Source organism: Cyprinodon tularosa, unplaced genomic scaffold, assembly GCF_016077235.1.
Source record: "Cyprinodon tularosa strain WSP-4 unplaced genomic scaffold, ASM1607723v1 ctg48, whole genome shotgun sequence".
NCBI lineage: Eukaryota > Metazoa > Chordata > Actinopteri > Cyprinodontiformes > Cyprinodontidae > Cyprinodon > Cyprinodon tularosa.
This window is the reverse complement of record NW_024039207.1, coordinates 1667714-1685856: the sequence shown is the minus strand read 5'-3', so window position 1 is coordinate 1685856 and position 18143 is coordinate 1667714. Positions and strand designations below refer to the sequence as shown.

Here is an 18143-nt window from a genome sequence, read left to right as displayed (position 1 = left end):
GTGCTTCCACCATTAAAACCTTTGGTTTTTATGCAGAATTAGCAGTATGCCTCCCTCTGATCACATCATCACAAATGTGAAACATGGTGTTGGTAGTATCATGCTGTGGGAAAATGTTTCTTCACTAGGCAGACGTGCTTTTGAAGGTTTGCTACTAGTTGTTATGAGACAATATGGTATTAAAAACTTTTTTGTATCCCTCTAATATCTTCATATATGTTTGGTACAAGAAGTTAGCAGATTATTTCAGTTTTATAAGTTTATAATAGAGCTTGGACCAAAGGGGATTTTAACAGAATCATACGCCTACTCCTGTTATCTAACTTTTTAGAGATTTAATCATGGATATAGAGGCTGGAATTGCACGTCCAATGTGCTGTAAATAAATGTCGACATGTTTTATAAAATTATTTACAACATTTCTAGCAATAATATTGACTTTAGTGTAAAGAAAAGCCCAGGAAGAATATCCTTTATCTTGCTCAGTAAGAAGCAGCCAGTCAGACTTTAGCATTTCTATGGAAGCGGCCCTAGTCCCTCCTCCTTGACTTTGAAGATTTTTTTGATAGTTTAAAATAATCAATAGTGTACTTCAGTGCAGGAACATTAAATAATTTATTAAATCATGAAATGATTATATTCACTTCTTTAAATAAAATGAATATATTTAACTAAGGCCTGTATAAGGAATTATATATTTATTAAAGAAATTAATATTAAATGCATTTATTTCCAGTATTAATAAATTAAATACATAAAAATTATAAATAAAATAATCATTGATAAGTTATCTATTTATTGTATTGCGGCACTTCTAATCCTCCATATATATATATATATATATATATATATATATATATATATATATATATATATATATATATTCAATATAAAACACTCACGTATTTTGTATTTCTTGTGTGCGTTTGGAAAGGGGGGGGGGCAAGTTCCTGGGGGCCCCATAAAACTCCTTTTAAATGTATAGTTAATACAATTATTCCTTATTTGTGCACATTAATTATGTTTTTGATAAAAATCCTTTCCTTAAAATCAAATCAGAACCCTTATAATATTAGGTGTGTCTCAGCCCCTCCCTTCTGTGTCCACCATATTGGATCAGTCCATTTGCTGCACATGTTCAGAAATGTCCAAACAGACGTCGGGTATTAATGGCTGAACACCATTTAACCATCTTGAAAAGATTGAGGTTTTAAGGTTTGGAAAGATCGCTAGATGTGCTCCAGCGCTACCATTGATGTTTTCTACGGTAAACACAGAGCATGCTGGTCTGTGATGTCATTGCGTTCTCTACTGCGCATGCGGGACACTTAAGCTGAATGACTGCAGTTTACACAGAATATCACATACAAGTCGCATATATTTGAAAATGTAAACGGCAATGCAAAAACATCAGATTTCACACAAAAATTGGAATTGAGCATCAAGGCCTGAGTGTGAACGTAGCCTTTTGAGACAGCATGAGCACATTGCAAATATGAAAAGAAAATATAGAAAGGGGAACGACAGGAAAAGGAACAAGAAGAGAGAGAGACAACCTAGAACAAATAGTGTATGTCTATTCTATTAAAATTTCAGTATCTGTGTGTTGTCTTCTCAGTTCAGACGGCCCCCTGCCTGTATTTGCCCAAGACCCCAAATTTCCTAAATACACCGCTGCCCCAAACCTGTAAGAACCGCCACTGTTACAGTTTGCATGATAAATTAAATGTAAACAAAATGAGTTTTAATCATTTTTGCCAACAGGTGATGGTGTAGTTTATGTAAATCACCAAACCAGCTGTAGGTAGAGATAAGTATTGCTGACTGGGTGTAGCGCGTGAACTGTCGCGCATTTAGGAGCAGCCGCGCGCTGAAGAGCAGCTGCAGCTGTTTCGCTGGCACGCGCCACTGTCCTCTTGTTAAAAGTCTAGAGAAACTGGCTGTTGTTCAGTGAACTGTTCCACACAGCTGGGCTCAGATAGCCGCTAAGGGAGCAGGAAGGACTGGTAAACTGCTCCTCCATTCCCTGGAAACACCAGTTAGCAGTTAGTGATCTCCAGGCTTCAGGTGAGTCTACTTTGGCTTGATGAACTTTACAGAAACTTGGCAAAGTTTTTGTTTGTTTGTTTGTTTTTCAGCTTTTCACTTCATTTTTACCTGGACTTAGATCGGGTAATTGAAAACGTTATTTAAAGAAACAAGTCAGTTAAGTCAAAAACAAAAAAAATCGTAATCAAATCTTGTGAATTTATTTAAATTTTGATATTGAAGAGATGTATACAGGTGCTGGTCATAAAATTAGAATATCATGAAAAAGTAGATTGATTTCAGTAATTCCATTTAAAAAGTGAAACTTGTATATTATATTCATACATTACATACAAACTCATATATTTCAGATGTTTATTTTGTTTAATTTTGATTATTACAAATGACAACAAATGAAAATCTCAAATTCATCATATCAGAAAATTAGAATATTGTGAAAAGGTTCAAAATTGATGGCCCCTGGTGCCACACTCTAATCAGCTAATTAACTCAAACCACCTGCAAAAGCCTTTAAATGGTCTTTCAGTCTAGTTCTATAGGCTACACAATCATGGGGAAGACTGCTGACATGAAAGTTGTCCAAAAGACGACCATCGACACCTTGCACAAGGAGGGCAAGACACAAAAGGTCATCGCTAAAGAGGCTGGCTGTTCACAGAGCTCAGTGTCCAAGCACATTAATAGAGAGGCGAAGGGAAGGAAAAGATGTGGTCGAAAAAAGTGTACAAGCAAGAGAGATAACCGCACCCTGGAGAGGATTGTGAAACAAAACCCATTCAAAAATGTGGGGGAGATTCACAAAGAGTGGACTGCAGCTGGAGTGAGTGCTTCAAGAACCACCACACACAGACGTATGAAAGACATGGGTTTCTGCTGTCGCATTCCTTGTGTCAAGCCACTCTTGAACCACAGACAGCGTCAGAAGCGTCTTGCCTGGGCTAAAGAGAAACAGGACTGGACTGCTGGTGAGTGGTCCAAAGTCATGTTCTCTGATGAAAGTAAATTTTGCATTTCCTTTGGAAATCAAGGTCCCAGAGTCTGGAGGAAAAGAAGAGAGGCACTTCATCCACGTTGCTTGAAGTCCAGTGTAAAGTTTCCACAGTCAGTGATGGTTTGGGGTGCCATGTCATCTGCTGGTGTTGGTCCATTGTGTTTTCTGAGGTCCAGGGTCAACGCAGCCACATACCAGGAAGTTTTAGAGCACTTCATGCTTCCTGCAGCTGACCAACTTTTTGGAGATGCAGATTTCATTTTCCAACAGGACTTGGCACCTGCACACAGTGCCAAAGCTACCAGTACCTGGTTGAAGGACCATGGTATCCCTGTTCTTAATTGGCCAGCAAACTCTCCTGACCTTAACCCCATAGAAAATCTATGGGGTATTGTGAAGAAGAAGATGCAATACACCAGACCCAACAATTCAGAAGAGCTAAAAGCCACTATTAGAGCAACCTGGGCTATCATAACACCTGAGCAGTGCCACAGACTGATCGACTCCATGCCACGCCGCATTGCTGCAGTAATACAGGCCAAAGGAGGCCCAACTAAATACTGAGTGCTGTACATGCTCATACTTTTCATGTTCATACTTTTCAGTTGGCCAACATTTCTATAAATCCTTTGTTTTTATTGGTCTTCAGTAATATTCTAATTTTCTGATATGATGAATTTGAGATTTTCATTTGTTGTCATTTGTAATCATCAAAATTAAACAAAATAAACATCTGAAATATGAGTTTGTATGTAATGTATGAATATAATATACAAGTTTCACTTTTTAAATGGAATTACTGAAATCAATCTACTTTTTCATGATATTCTAATTTTATGACCAGCACCTGTATATTCTTATTTCTTTGAGATATTCAAATCAGGTAAGATTATGATTGTTGTTCTAGAAATGCCACAGGGCCTCCCTAAATCTGTGGGGCTTTAATTGAAAAAGTATGGAAGGCTAAATGTGCCACACTTCACTGTATACATATATATATTTTTTCTAAATCAAGGTTGTAGTTTAGTGTTTTTGTTTAATCATTTAAGTAAAATTGAATGAATGCAAAATATATAGCATGGCTTCCCATTTATTAAATGTTTAAATCATTGATTTAAAGCTGTAAACTTATCCTTTAAAAAAAAAAAAAAGCGGTATTAGCCCTTCCCTCTACGTTTGAAGGTTAATGGGGATTTTACTGACAACTCCAGAGTAAGAAATATTTCTTAGTTCATTTAATTTCCCCCTTTAAAATTTCAATTTAACTTTTTAAATAATCCTGCTTATATTCTATAATCCCCATAAATCACTTTTTTTTTTCTACAATGTATATAATAAGTAATGTTTGAAACTTTACTAGTATTAGAGCTGTAAATATTTTGTCAGAGGGCTACATCCTGAAGCAGTGGGATCTTTCTGCATGGAGTTTGCATGTTCTCCCTTTGCATGCTTGGATTCTCCCCGGGTACTCCGGTGTAGGTACCAGATCTGCTCGGGTCCTGCACATGTTAGTGACCTTACGTTACATGATTGGCTGAACGTTGCCACATGATGTAAAACATGGTTGCCCAGGCAACGATAATAACATCGTGCAGCGTCACTGTGCAAAGTCAGGACCAGCTGTAGTGTTGGCGTGTCTAATGACCGATAAAGTTTTACCTGATCGATTAAAAAAAACGGAAAGAAATCTGTTTATGGTGAACGAAGTGACTGCAAGACCATGATATAAAGAGCTGAGTAGCTAACAGGTTAGCCTCTTTTAGCTCGGTCAGTTAGCCATATTACGCTACAATCCTTTTAACTTGTTGTCAACAGCAAGCGTTCATTTTCTACAAGCAGAATAACTGTTTTATTTGTCTAAAATCTCTACGAAAGTCGTTTTTGAGATGTTCCATTTGTCCCCATCTGTCCTCAGATCTTAATAAAAAAAATAATTAAAATAAGCTGTTAAATGTAGCTAACAGGTTAGCCTCTTTTAGCTCGGTCAGTTAGCCATATTACGCTACAATCCGTTTAACTTGTTGTCAACAGCATCCGTTCATTTTCTACAAGCAGAATAACTGTTTTATTTTTCTAAAATCTCTATGAAAGTTGTTTTTGAGATGTTCCATTTGTCCTTCCTGTCCTCAGATCTTAATAAAAAAAAATCAAAAATTAAAATAAGCTGTTAAATGGCAGAGCTCAATCTTAGAACGCAGTAATTTCTTTCAAGACTTAGAATGATTGTTTTCTACTTTCGGCTATTTTAGAACGTCAATTAAATGTAAAATAATAGAAAATATAGGTAACAATATGTTGAGACTCCAAAAGAGATTTTATTCTTAAACTGTTGCAATACAGTTTGTCCGAGTGGAGTTGCCATATGTTGACATCATAAGAAGGGGCGGGGCCCTGAGCAGATCTGAAAACATGAGTGTTTGTTTATTTATTTTTTTTTTTTAATAAAAGGGTGACAGGAAAGGTGATTAATTTTGTACATTATAGTAGCTGTATTTGTGTACTAAATTTCTTCCCCAAATGATGTACCAACATTAACTTGGTGGTGGAAATATCTTTGCTCCAGGAGGTTAACCTGATACTGGATGCAGTGTCCGATTCCCAGTGGCCTCCTGGTTCCTCCGACCGTCCCCTGAGATGGGTGAAGTAAGTCCGCTGGAGAGGGACCACTCCTTGCGTGTTGTGCTCCCAGCGGGGATCGAGAAAAACATTACAGTGCATGGAAGGTACACTCTACTGCTTTCACAAAGCATGGCTGCTGGAATCTGTATGTTTTTCAACATCGTCTCCTTGCAGTAAACCGGTGATGGACTTATTGGTGACGCTCTGTGCAAATCACCACCTGAATCCTTCCGATTACACCATTGAGTTCCTGTCGCCTAACAAGAACATCATCAGCTACAAGCCGAACTGTCCTATCGGTTCGTTGGGAGCTGAGAAGATTTTATTGAAGCTTAAAGGCTCTGAAGATAAAATTAAGAAGCCATACATGCCTGAGGTAAGAATGAACATAAAAGTGTTGAGGGGAAGTTGGGAGGCAAAATGTGTGATTAAATAGCCGTCTTTCTGCTCAGGCAACGGTGCGTTTACTGATCAACTACAATAAGTCCCATAAGACGGTGGTGCGGGTGAATCCCAGACTGCCGCTGGAGGCGCTGCTGCCAGCAGTGTGTGACAAGTGTGAGTTTAACATAAAGACAACCGTCCTGCTGAGGGACCCTCAGTCCAAGGAGCCGCTGGACCTGACCAAGACCTTGAATGACCACAGATTGAGGGAGGTGTTCGCCAAAGATACAGGGGCTCAGAACGCTTCGACCGAAGGAGGTATGTCAGATAACGGAGCAGCAAAGGAAAATGCAAGGAAAACGACCTTTATAACCTAAAGCTTTACTGTTTTCCATTGGGATTTGATAAGATTTGTCAAAGTGCCCTTGAAAGTTCATCTGTGTGTTATTTAATCTTTGTATGAATTTGGCCTCAGAGGTTCTTTAAATGAATGAATGGCTTCATAAAGAGACAGGAAGGTTTGTGAGGAAGCTGTTAGCTTGAAACATAATAAAAGGTTAAATCCAAACTGAGCTTTAAACATAATAATCTATTAAACATTTTCCCGTTAAACCTTTGTGTATAAATCTGTGCTGAAATGTCATGTTTTCTTGTTGCAACAGCTGGAACTCCAGAGATCATCTCACCACCTCCAACACAAGGTAACACGCGCACACAAAACGATGGACGCCATGGCTCCAGACGCAGCGCAGCCAATGCCGACATGACATCAGTTTCTGATAAGACCTGTTTGCGTTTCCCAGACTTGCAAAGGAAGGAGAACAAGCAGAAGAAAAGGGGCTTCTTCAGCTTCTTCAGAAGACGCAAAAAGATAAATGAAACGGTGTGTTTTTGCGCTCTGTAATTAATGTTTTGATTGATAAGCGTTTGTTTATTAGCTGTGGATATATTTCACTGTGTGGCAGAATGGGACGCTGAGTGCTCCTACTTCTCCCAGCCGGGGCAAACAAGTCCGAGTCCGTGGGAATTCAGAAAGCCTTTCATCCAATAACACCCTGCCTGCAGATACGGCCAAAAAAAGGCCGGCGCCGCCGCCGCCGCCTATAGTCGCATCGCAGAGTGTCCCTAACAACCTCAGCACCTGCTACGTCAAGAGAACACAGGTATGCAATATCAGCAAATGGAATCTCTTCCTTTAATATTTTTTTAATGTCATTACCCCAAATGAAATAAAAACAAAAATCCCTCTAAACCGTTTCTGCAGTCGTCTGCAGAATCTACTTTAAGGAGCACCAAGAGGAGGGCTCCTCCTCCTCCCTGTGGAGCCACCAACGACGCCCAAAGTGATGCTGGAGGTAAACGGTTTGCTTTTCTATCTAATGTCACAACTAACCTGCAACTATAAAACATTTCAAAAAGGGGTATGACTACTTTAGTGAGACGCATCAGATGTTCTTTTTCATTTCAGTTTATTTTTATAGTGACAATTCACAACACGTCATCTCAAGGCAGTTTACTATGGAGGATAAAAAGTGCCAAAATTAAATAAATAAATACAGCATTAAATAAATAATTAAATGTGTCAATAATTAATTAAATGTGGAATTAAATAAATAAATGTATCATTCATTAATTAAAACCACGTCACTAATATAAAGTGCCACAATTAAATAAATAAATACAGCGATAAACAATTAAATGTGTAATTCATTAAATAAATAAGGAATTAAATATATAAATGTGTCATTAAGTTAATAAAATACGTCTTCATTTTATTAAAAAAAAATATATATAATTATTTCAGTGTGCATTTAATTATTTCATGGTCCTGTGTCGCAGTGCATCGAAACCGTTAAAAGAATCTGTCAAACTCACCCATCAAAGTTAGGGGGCGGGGTTAACGCAAATCGAGTCTCTTTAATCGATTTGCTTTGCCTTAATGTGCAGGGTGACCAATCAGGTGTTAGATAACCGCCCCCTAACTGACCATGAAATAATTAAATGCACACTGAAATAATTATATATATTTTTTTATAAAATGAAGACGTATTTTATTAAATTAATGACATATTTATATATTTAATTTCTTATTTCTTTAATGAATTACACAATTAATTGTTTATCGCTGTATTTATTTATTTAATTGTGGCACTTTATATTAGTGACGTGGTTTTAATTAATGAATGACACATTTATTTATTTAATCCCACATTTAATTATTTATTTAATTCTGTATTTATTTATTTAATTTTGGCACTTTTTATCCTCCATAGTTTACAGTCCACCAGATTATACAGTCAAATCTATTCAAAGTTTTCTATCTAAGGAAAACCAGTTGATTGCATTCAAGTGATTAAATCTTTGCTGTGCTATTCCCACACTTGAAGGGTTGTATCAAGCTGAACATTTACTGGATTCCACTCAATGAACAAACTGTTGTTTCATCTTTTCCTTTTTTTTTTTTCTTCTTGTGTTGTTTACAGTTAATCATTAATTAAGCAGGTAAAAAAACCTTAAAAAGACCAAACCAAGCAAAACCTTTACCATATTGCACATTGTAAGAGTCAGTTCTGAGAAATGTATCATTAGATATATTTATGAAAATAGACTATGGTTTTACCTTTAAGTTAAGACTATTTAGTTTTTAATTATCATTAAAATGCATAAAAAAATTAAAGCATTTTAACAATGATTTATGCAGGTTATTGAACCCCATAGATTATATGAATTCCTTAACAGTAATAGTAAATAACTAGTCAGTGATTTTTAGCACGTTTTAAATATGCATAACACAACCTATGAAGTTTCATTTTAGTTGTGGAATACTCAAAGTCCGTTTTAATCACATGCAGGAAGAAAGATGTACAAATTACCCCGTGCAACAGTGTCACAAACACATAAAGTTGGACAGTTTAAATCACAACGTCAAACAAATGACTGAAAACAAGTAACGCCAGCATTTCCCCGACTAAATAAAGCAAGCTTGAAGTAGCCTTACAAGCCGACATTTTCACGATGCACCATGTGAGAGTTTACAAGCTTAACCACGCTACAGACACAAACATTTCCCACATGTCTCAATGCCTCATCAGGGCATTAAATGCAAGCTTACCGGCGAACTTTGCACACCTCTTTCTACTGCCCAAGTAGAACGGCAGACTTTTTATTTCATGCTGTGATCCTCCTGCTCAAACCCGGAAGTGTCTCACCTTATTTTGAGTGATTCATTGCACGCAGTGCTCACGCTCAAACAGCTGATGTAAGGGTGGCGTTCACCGCAACAATTGCATCGACTCATTAACTCAAATGCAATCCCTCACACTAAGCATGCTTGTAGCGACAGTGGAGAGGAAAAACTCCCTTTTAACAGGAAGTAACCTCCAGCAGTACCAGGCTTAGAGGATGAAGAGAGCACATCCAGTTAGTCACAGTCAGAGAAACAGGACTACACTGGAAAAACAGGCCGATCTCCAACATCTATAAACAAAGGTGTTGATGGCAGCAGCACAGCTGATATTTATCTCCAGGATGGAGTCACAGCCAGCAAGGAAAAGACGAGGCGAAGCTACTATGAGAAAAAGCAGAGAGAGCAGAACGTTAGAAATTAAACTAACAGATTCTGCAGAGTGAGAGAATAGAGATGGAATGATGAAATAGGGTCCCTATGTCCCTATGTGTATAAGCCTATAGCAGCATAACTATAGAGATAGCTAAGGATAAGCTGAGCCACTTTTTATTCCATTTGCTGTCTTTATGGAATTTATTGCCTGAAACAACTGATCAGATTAGAGCTCCAGGATTCCTGTAGACATTTGATTTGAGAGGAAATTAAATGGGTTTCCAGCTCGTGATTTTTCCAAATCCTCGCAGCCTCGATCAGAGCCACGTGAGCTCAGCGGTGATTCACCTTAAATCAAGATTAAAATGTCACAGCGAATGGCATGAAATGGAAGATTTAGCTGCTAAACCTGGGGTAGAATGTTTCTTTTTTTTTTATCAGTCCGAACACTTTAACCCCGTTCAGAGCAATTAAAGTGACTCACGGCGTTGTTCATGGAGCATATTGGCCTCTGCCTCTTAGGAGAGAAATCCCTCTATTGTCCAAAGCTTTCACTCTGCCTGCTGCCTCAGCTCCGAGTTCAGCATCGCTGCTTTTCCCTGATTGCTTTTAGACGATTTTTAGTTTTTTTGGTTAGGAGAAACATCTGGCCGTTTTTTCTAAGTGATCCAATTAACGATTAAATTGCTTAGAGCCAAGTTCTGGTTCCCCCTCCCTGAGTTAAAGCTAACATGTCGCCTTGCTGAGCTGGTGTTGGTGCAAGTCTGGAAAAACAACTCCTAGTGAAGAGTTTATGGTCAATGAATGTACTCCTCGCTTTTATAGTCAAGGCCTCCCTTAATCTAAAAGCCAATCTATCTGTAGTTTGTGAGATTTTCTATCCAGAAAATGCTGTTTGTGAGCTTCTTTATGTTGAACCTTTAGACTGAAGCGAAGCTCTTTCTCCTTCCTGCTTACAGACTCTGTTCCTTGAAGGGGGTGATTGCGGGGAGTCGCTTTCCTCTTCTCCTTCCAACACCTCTCTTCCTGTTTCCCCCCCTCCCCTGCACTGGCTTCTTCCTCCTTTTTCTCATCCCGTCTGGCTTTCATGGATGTGTCACTATTGCCTTTCATTATAAGTCCTTTCTGTTTACATTTTTTTTAACCTGTTTTAAAAGAAAAAAATGCTAATTTTGCTAAGAATTTAAAAACTCATTATGGTGCTTCTTGATTACAATCTATAATCAATATTTCTTAGCTTAAATTTATATTTTGTTTTCCATCTTTACCTAATGTTGTCATTGCAGCTTGTTTTTATTAGTTTTAATTATTCTTACCCTTTTTCATATTTAGTTTTGTCAGTTTTGTTTTGTAAATTTCAATTTATTGCTTTTAAAATAAAAGTAAAAGTAATTTAAATATGAAAGATGATATTAATTAATTTTGTTTTGAGCATGTAACTTTTAAAGTTGTCAAATCTTCCCTGGATGATTATTATTATTATTATTATTAATCTGAAAATGAGTTAAAACAGCCAGGGCTTAATACAGTCATTTTAGTTTCATTTTAAAGCCTTTTCTTTCTGCTTCATTTTCTTTATTTAGTTTTTCATTTTTCAGCATTTCTTGCAGCCCACTCACGCCAGTGGGAAGCATCTGTTTGGTGACCGTTTGTCTTGTTTACATGTTGAAAGTAGCTGAAGTTACAAAAGCAGCCACACAAAAAAACATTTATTTATTTTTTTTATCCAATAGATCGACGCAAAGTAACGTCATTGCAAAGTTGGGGGAAATAGTTCTTTATTTTCTCTTGCATGAAACCTGAAAAGTGCGGTGTTCATCTGTATTTGTCGCTCTTTTTCTCTAACGTCCAGTGAAACCAGTTGTCTTAAACTTCTGCAGCCTGTAGGGGGCGTTCCTTTAGCTGGAGATGGTATTTTGCTCCTTATAGCTTCCTGCTCACTCAGACCCACCATCCGTCCACAATTCATTAATTCAGTAAGAATTCTTAAGCCACAGTGGAAGCCTGTGGTTGCTATAAATGCTTCAGGATTAGTGCTGCTAGTGATGAAGGAGGTAGGACAAGGAAGTAGGATGCTTCCTAAAGATAGCCCCAGAGGTTTCGATCGACCATTAGGCCACATTTGTAACATTCATGACTAATGGTTCTCCTATCATGGTTAAAATCTCCTTGATAGTCTGTCACTTGAGGTGGAGTAGGAATCTTTTCGGGGGAGAAGCCTTTGGAAAAGTTAAATATGTCTGCTAGCATTGTGTCCACCTGCTTAGATGGAAACTAACAATAGGTAAATCTGGTACAATATCTATTTTGAGATTCATGTCCCTGAAAAACTAAATTATGTTTCATATTTTGATTGGTTAAAACAATAGGGTTTATTTTTTTTCCTTTTTTTTTTCTCCCACTATATTAAAGTTGTGCTTTGTGTTGGTTTATTATATAGAGTTCTAGTAAATGCAGTCAGCTTGTGTTTGTTTTGTTGAACAATCAGGAAAATAAAATCCAAAGTTTATCTAATAAAACAGAGGAAAAACAACATAAATGAGTGTATAAAATATTTGGATTGATTTGGAAAAACTTTGGCGAGGGTTTACTTGGAACCTTTTTATTTTTTTATGGTTTTTCTATAGCAGATCTCAACTGTTTTGTCCCCCTCCCATATTTCCTCTGGTCGAAAGAGTCCCTGAAAACCGTGGAGGAGCTGAGAGAGACGGAAAATTCCCAGCCGCACTCATCCATGGCCTCTTCAAGCCCATCGCTGGCTCGTCTCCAGGAAATACCCGACTCCTATCGGCCTTCGTTTCGAGGCAAAGACCTATCAGACGCCCGCTCTGCTCTCGCTAAAGTCCTCACATCTTCGGTTTCCAAAGGGACGCTGGTGAGGCGCCTGAGAAACTCTGCCGGTTTCCCAAATTTCCATGTCTCCTCGTGTATGTCTGCGGCTTCAAAGTGTCCAGATGACGGCGATTTCTGCGCAGAGCGGGAATCGGTTTTCAGATCCAACCTCCCGACTGAGAACGAGTGGGAGGACCAAGTACAGAGGAGCGGACTGACCACCTTTAAAGTTGTTCCCCCAAAGAAACCAGCATCCTGTGATCCCGAAATGATGGATCAGGATCAGAAATCAGTTCTTCCTGAGGGGAAGGAAGATCCACATTCCTCTAGCACATTTGAGAGCAGAACAGGGATTAACTGCTCAGAAACGTATGCTAACGAAGTGGTTGACAGCTCAATTTCTGGCTCACCTTTAGAGGAAACTCAGAACTGTTCTGACTCACCCTTGCTTGATGACGGGGAGAATCATGAAGACCAGAACCAAGAGGAAGAACCAGAGGTCCCACTGGATGGAGTCCTGCCTGCGCTACTGGACGGTTGTGATAAGGAAGCGACCAACCATGATGGTGGTCATTCAGAACATCTGAGTGAGTTTGATCCAAGTCCTGACATGGTTCCGTTGAATTCGAGTACTGATGGAAAATCTAAGGAGGATTTTTCACGTGAGGAAGCAGGAGGGGAGGAAGCTGCCTTCCCCTCTCCTCCTCCACCGGTCGAGTTTAGTGACAACATGGGAACTGGAGAAGAAGAAGCTTCATTTCCATCATGTGGAACCGCCGCTCCCAGCATGAATGGGCATAGGAATGCATCCGGCGAGGCTGACGACAGTGGCTCTTCCTCAGATGCTACTGAGCCGCCTGCGGGCCAGACGAAGGTGGCCCCGTCTAGATTTGCACAGGCGGTTGCCATGGCCGTGCAGAGATCCCGCCTACAGAGACTAGGCCTTGGAATCGGCTTCGGACCCCAACTCTCCGGACGCCCAAACGTTTCTGTTCCATCGCCTCCAAGGTCTTCATATCAGTATGGTAAGTTCCAAGCTGTCAGTGCCTTGCAAAATTATTCTAAAAAAAATCTTTTTCATTCATTCAAATGCTATAAATAAAATGCAGCTTTGCACATAGTTTTTACCATCTTTGCAGGTCTAGAAATAAACATTTTAAACCAGTTTTTCTTTGCTTAATATATTAGTAATTGGGATCATCTGTAGGGCTGCAACTAACGATTATTTTGAAAATCGATGAATCGGCCGATTATTTTTTCGATTAATCGATGAATCGGACACAAAATATATTTTTTATATTAACCTCTTTATTCCAAAATAAACATTTTAGACAGAACAAACAAGCACACAAGTACAGGTTTCTCATTAACTGTACTGGTGCTATATGAAAAATAAATGTTTGTTTTAAAACTACGCAAACTTACATGAGAAATGTAGCTGTACATCCGCAAAATATAGGGTAGTTTGTTTCATAAAGCGCAAAAAGAGACAGGCATTTTTGTTTTTTAAAGCCCCTAAGGGGTTCAAACAATAGGTCCCCCCATTTCAACAAATGAGGTTTTTTTAGACTAGAAGAGTTCTGCCTTTTAAGACAGGAAAGTATAGCAGTTAAAGTTGCTACTTGAGAAAATACTGAACCATAGAGATAAAAATAGCCCTGTGATTCAAATTATAAATTGTATTTGGAATAAAAATGAGAGAACTAGGGGTGCTAAAAAACACATCCTCCAAAGACAGATATTTACATGGGAATGTGGCAGATAATTAATTGACATATTACTGATCTTGCTGGATTTTATTCTGCTTTACTTCCATAAATTGCAGGATCTTCTTTACTTTATCTTTGCCAGAAGATTTAAACTTTAAAAGCCTTGCCCTCATAATTTGCAAATTAATTTATTTATAAAGAAAATATAAACGCTGCTTAAGCTAATTCAAATGAAATTAAAAGTAAAATAAGTAGCCAACCTTATCACTGTCTGTAACCTACTAACACGGTAAGGAAAGCATCAGATGAGCTACCTGAGAAACTAACTTACGTTTCCCCACTTTAAAACCAAACAAACATGGTCGCTCACCCTGCTGATCAGCTCTCTTCACTGCCATCGAAGGCTCCAACGTGTTTTCTTTTCAGGTGCTGCGTCATAACAGTGGTGCTTCCGTGCCATGTTCATTTGTTTTTACAAAAGTTGCATGTTACGACTTTTTTCACTTTACAAAGCGCAGGCTATTTTCATTATTGTGATCAATTTGCGCCGTCAATCCCGGGGCATGCGCGCTACATTTGCAGTCTGGACGCTGAGGGTAAACTCCTCACTAAAATCCTTCGGCTCTGACTGCAGCGCTGAGAGGGATTCCTGTGGGAGAGGGAGAAAGGCGTTGGGATGGGGGAGGCGCCCCACGGCAGCAGCTGCCGCTGGAGGACAAGAGTAGGAACGATACATGCTTTCACGTAAGAGTCTCCAAAAGCCGCCAGTGACACCGTAAAAAGTCGCCAGATTTGTCGCTAGTCGCTTTTTAAAAAAATAGTCGCTGGAGGGGTCTGAAAAGTCGCTGAGTTGGCAACACTGCAACTACGGCGCTGACTCGCTCCGCCATATTTTTTTTTCTTCCCCGGGATGACGGCGACGGCGGATGACGCATTAATCGCGCCACACAACTAATCGATGATTAAATTCGTTGCCAACGCTTTTAAAAGTCGATTTTTATCGATTCGTTGTTGCAGCCCTAATCATCTGTCTACATTATTCCCATCATCATTGCTCCAGGTTCCCTGTTCCTGCCGTACAGTATCTAGTTTCCCCACAGCATGATTCTGCCACCGCCATACTTTACTGTGAGGATAGTGTGATAAGCATTTAAATGCGAGCAAAGTTGGTCCTCGAGGTCTGCTCGCCTGCAGGTTCTAGAGCAGGGGTGGGCAATTCCAGTTCCTGAGGGCCGGTATCCTGAAGGTTTTACATCCTTCCTTTATCAAACACACCTGAAGCAAATAGCTGAGTTACCTCCTCAGTATGCAGTCAGTTTCTCACAAGTCCTCTCAATCAACTAATTACTTGATTCAGGTGTGTTGAACCAAAGGCACATCTAAAAGTTGAAGGATACCGGCCCCCAGGAACTGGAATTGCCCACCCTTGTTCTAGAGGTTTCCCTCCTGCAACACAGTTGGTTTTCATTGATTGCTGACCAACAGGCTCCTGCGGAGCTAAAATAATCAGAATCATCAGAATCGGCTGTGCTAAGGCAGGGAAACCTCTAAAATGTGCAGCACAGCGGCCTCTAGGACCGACTTTGGGCATGACTGATCTAACCAGTACACTTTCTTACTCCTAATACACTATATTGCCAAAAGTATTTGCTCACCCATCCAAATTATTGGAGTCAGGTGTTCCAATCACTTCCATGGCCACAGGTGTATAAATTCAAGCACCTAGGCATGCAGACTGTTTTTACAAACATTTGTGAAAGAATGGGTCGCTCTCAGGAGCTCAGTGAATTCCAGCGTGGAACTGTGATAGGATGCCACCTGTGCAACAAATCCAGTCGTGAAATTTCCTCGCTCCTAAATATTCCACAGTCAACTGTCAGCTGTATTATAAGAAAATGGAAGTGTTTGGGAACGACAGCAACTCAGCCACGAAGTGGTAGGCCACGTAAACTGACGGAGCGGGGTCAGCGGATGCTGACGCGCATAGTGCGAAGAGGTCGCCAACTTTCTGCAGAGTCAATCACTACAGACCTCCAAACTTCATGTAGCTCAAGAACAGTGCGCAGAGAGCTTCATGGAATGGGTTTCCATGGGCGAGCAGCTGCATCCAAGCCATACATCACCAAGTGCAATGCAAAGCGTCGGATGCGGTGGTGTAAAGCACGCCGCCACTGGACTCTAGAGCAGTGGAGACGCGTTCTCTGGAGTGACGAATCGCGCTTCTCCATCTGGCAATCTGATGGACGGGTCTGGGTTTGGCGGTTGCCAGGAGAACGGTACTTGTCTGACTGCATTGTGCCAAGTGTAAAGTTTGGTGGAGGGGGGATTATGGTGTGGGGTTGTTTTTCAGGAGCTGGGCTTGGCCCCTTAGTTCCAGTGAAAGGAACTCTGAATGCTTCAGCATACCAAGACATTTTGGACAATTCCATGCTCCCAACTTTGTGGGAACAGTTTGGAGCTGGCCCCTTCCTCTTCCAACATGACTGTGCACCAGTGCACAAAGCAAGGTCCATAAAGACATGGATGACAGAGTCTGGTGTGGATGAACTTGACTGGCCTGCACAGAGTCCTGACCTCAACCCGATAGAACACCTTTGGGATGAATTAGAGCGGAGACTGAGAGCCAGGCCTTCTCGTCCAACATCAGTGTGCGACCTCACAAATGCGCTTCTGGAAGAATGGTCAAAAATTCCCATAAACACACTCCTAAACCTTGTGGACAGCCTTCCCAGAAGAGTTGAAGCTGTTCTAGCTGCAAAGGGTGGACCGACGTCATATTGAACCCTATGGATTAGGAACGGGATGTCACTTAAGCTCATATGTGAGTCAAGGCAGGTGAGCAAATACTTTTGGCAATATAGTGTAGTTCTGACAGCAAATCTCACCTTAGCTGTGCTTTGATTCGTCCTGTTAGTTTAGCCGGACTCCGTCTTGGTCATTAACAAACCTTTAAGGCCTTTCTGGAAAAGCTGCTTTACAAACTTCAGTATCTAAATATCCGTCCCTTTCCAACCAGATAATACTCTGCTTTGCATTAGTTACGAAGTTAGTTAAAATCCTAGTTGAACAAACTGAATTAGTGATGCTTACTTAACAAAGTGTGGAAAAGATCACCATGAATTGATGCTCTTCATCATCTAATGGGTTTTCGTTTTTGTTCCACAGGTGCCTGATCTGCGCCTGCATGTCGTCCTAAGAGGTTGAACCTTCAGGACCCCCTAAGGACACCAGCCTGTTTGACCTGACCTAGCTCCTTTAGCTTTGACAGCTTAGTTTTCCTTCATTTGTGTTTTTTATTTTCTGGTTTTTACTTTTTATATGTTTGAACGGAAAAACTGCTGTGGAGCTCGCCAAATGTACAGATATGAGTGACTGAGCTTGGAGTATATTTTTAGTTTACTTCATAAATTATTTTAAGAGTGCCAAAATGCATACTAAGCTGATATGACATCTTTTCTTTCTGTTTTTTTTTTTTTTTTTTTTGTATATAACCCCAATGGATAATTTCTACGTCTTATATGAATTATTGTAGAGTAGTTTGGTTTTCAGCCAGCAGGTGGCAGAAGAGTTTTTGTTTTGAAAAATAAAACCCTGGCTGCTTTTATTTGGAAAAAACATTTTCAAATTATCGTTCCAGCTGGATGTATTTTTTTTGTTTAAAGGTGACGCATTCGTTGCATAAAAAAAAAAAAAATTCTAAATGAAATTCTAGATTTGGGCGAGGCATTCAATATTTTTTTTGTTTTGGGACATGCCTAGAATAATAAAAAATCTTTCTTCATTATTGCTTTTGATAATAAACAAATTGAAGGGGGGGGTGAATCAACTTTCCTGTTTGAAGCATCGGTTTTATGCCAAGCATTTCATCGCTCCTGTGAGTAAACTCAGTCCACTTTGCTCACATGCACTCACTGTTGTCTTCAGCGGACCCATCCATACCTTGGGGCAATACTGCACAGCTATACTTGGGTGCCAAAAGAATCCGCTCTGCTGTAAGTAT

At 39.6% G+C, this 18143-nt stretch overlaps 1 protein-coding gene across 2 annotated transcripts; it reads left to right on the top strand.

Annotated features, from left to right (window-relative positions):
* Positions 1-1785: 1785 nt before the first annotated feature.
* LOC119794418 (cordon-bleu protein-like 1) lies at positions 1786-17941 on the top strand. Of its 2 annotated transcripts, none has more exons than XM_038301972.1 (10): positions 1786-2067; positions 5604-5763; positions 5834-6035; positions 6112-6370; positions 6706-6744; positions 6847-6926; positions 7009-7206; positions 7308-7398; positions 12278-13459; positions 17309-17941. In XM_038301972.1, the coding sequence occupies exons 2-10, from the start codon at positions 5675-5677 to the stop codon at positions 17314-17316; spliced, it is 2148 nt and encodes a 715-aa protein (XP_038157900.1). In that variant the 5' UTR covers positions 1786-2067; positions 5604-5674; the 3' UTR covers positions 17317-17941. The 2 variants fall into 2 exon arrangements, with proteins under 2 accessions (XP_038157900.1, XP_038157901.1); XM_038301973.1 differs by having other exon boundaries at positions 1787-2067; positions 6112-6361; positions 17309-17939.
* Positions 17942-18143: the final 202 nt, after the last annotated feature.

Coding starts and splice junctions, on each gene's coding strand:
- LOC119794418 (XM_038301972.1), top strand. CDS start 5,675: ATGGGTGAAGTAAGTCCGCTGGAGAGGGACCACTCCTTGCGTGTTGTG. Junction 6,927..7,008: donor GCAAAAAGATAAATGAAACG/GTGTGTTTTTGC, acceptor ACTGTGTGGCAG/AATGGGACGCTGAGTGCTCC. Junction 7,207..7,307: donor GCTACGTCAAGAGAACACAG/GTATGCAATATC, acceptor CCGTTTCTGCAG/TCGTCTGCAGAATCTACTTT.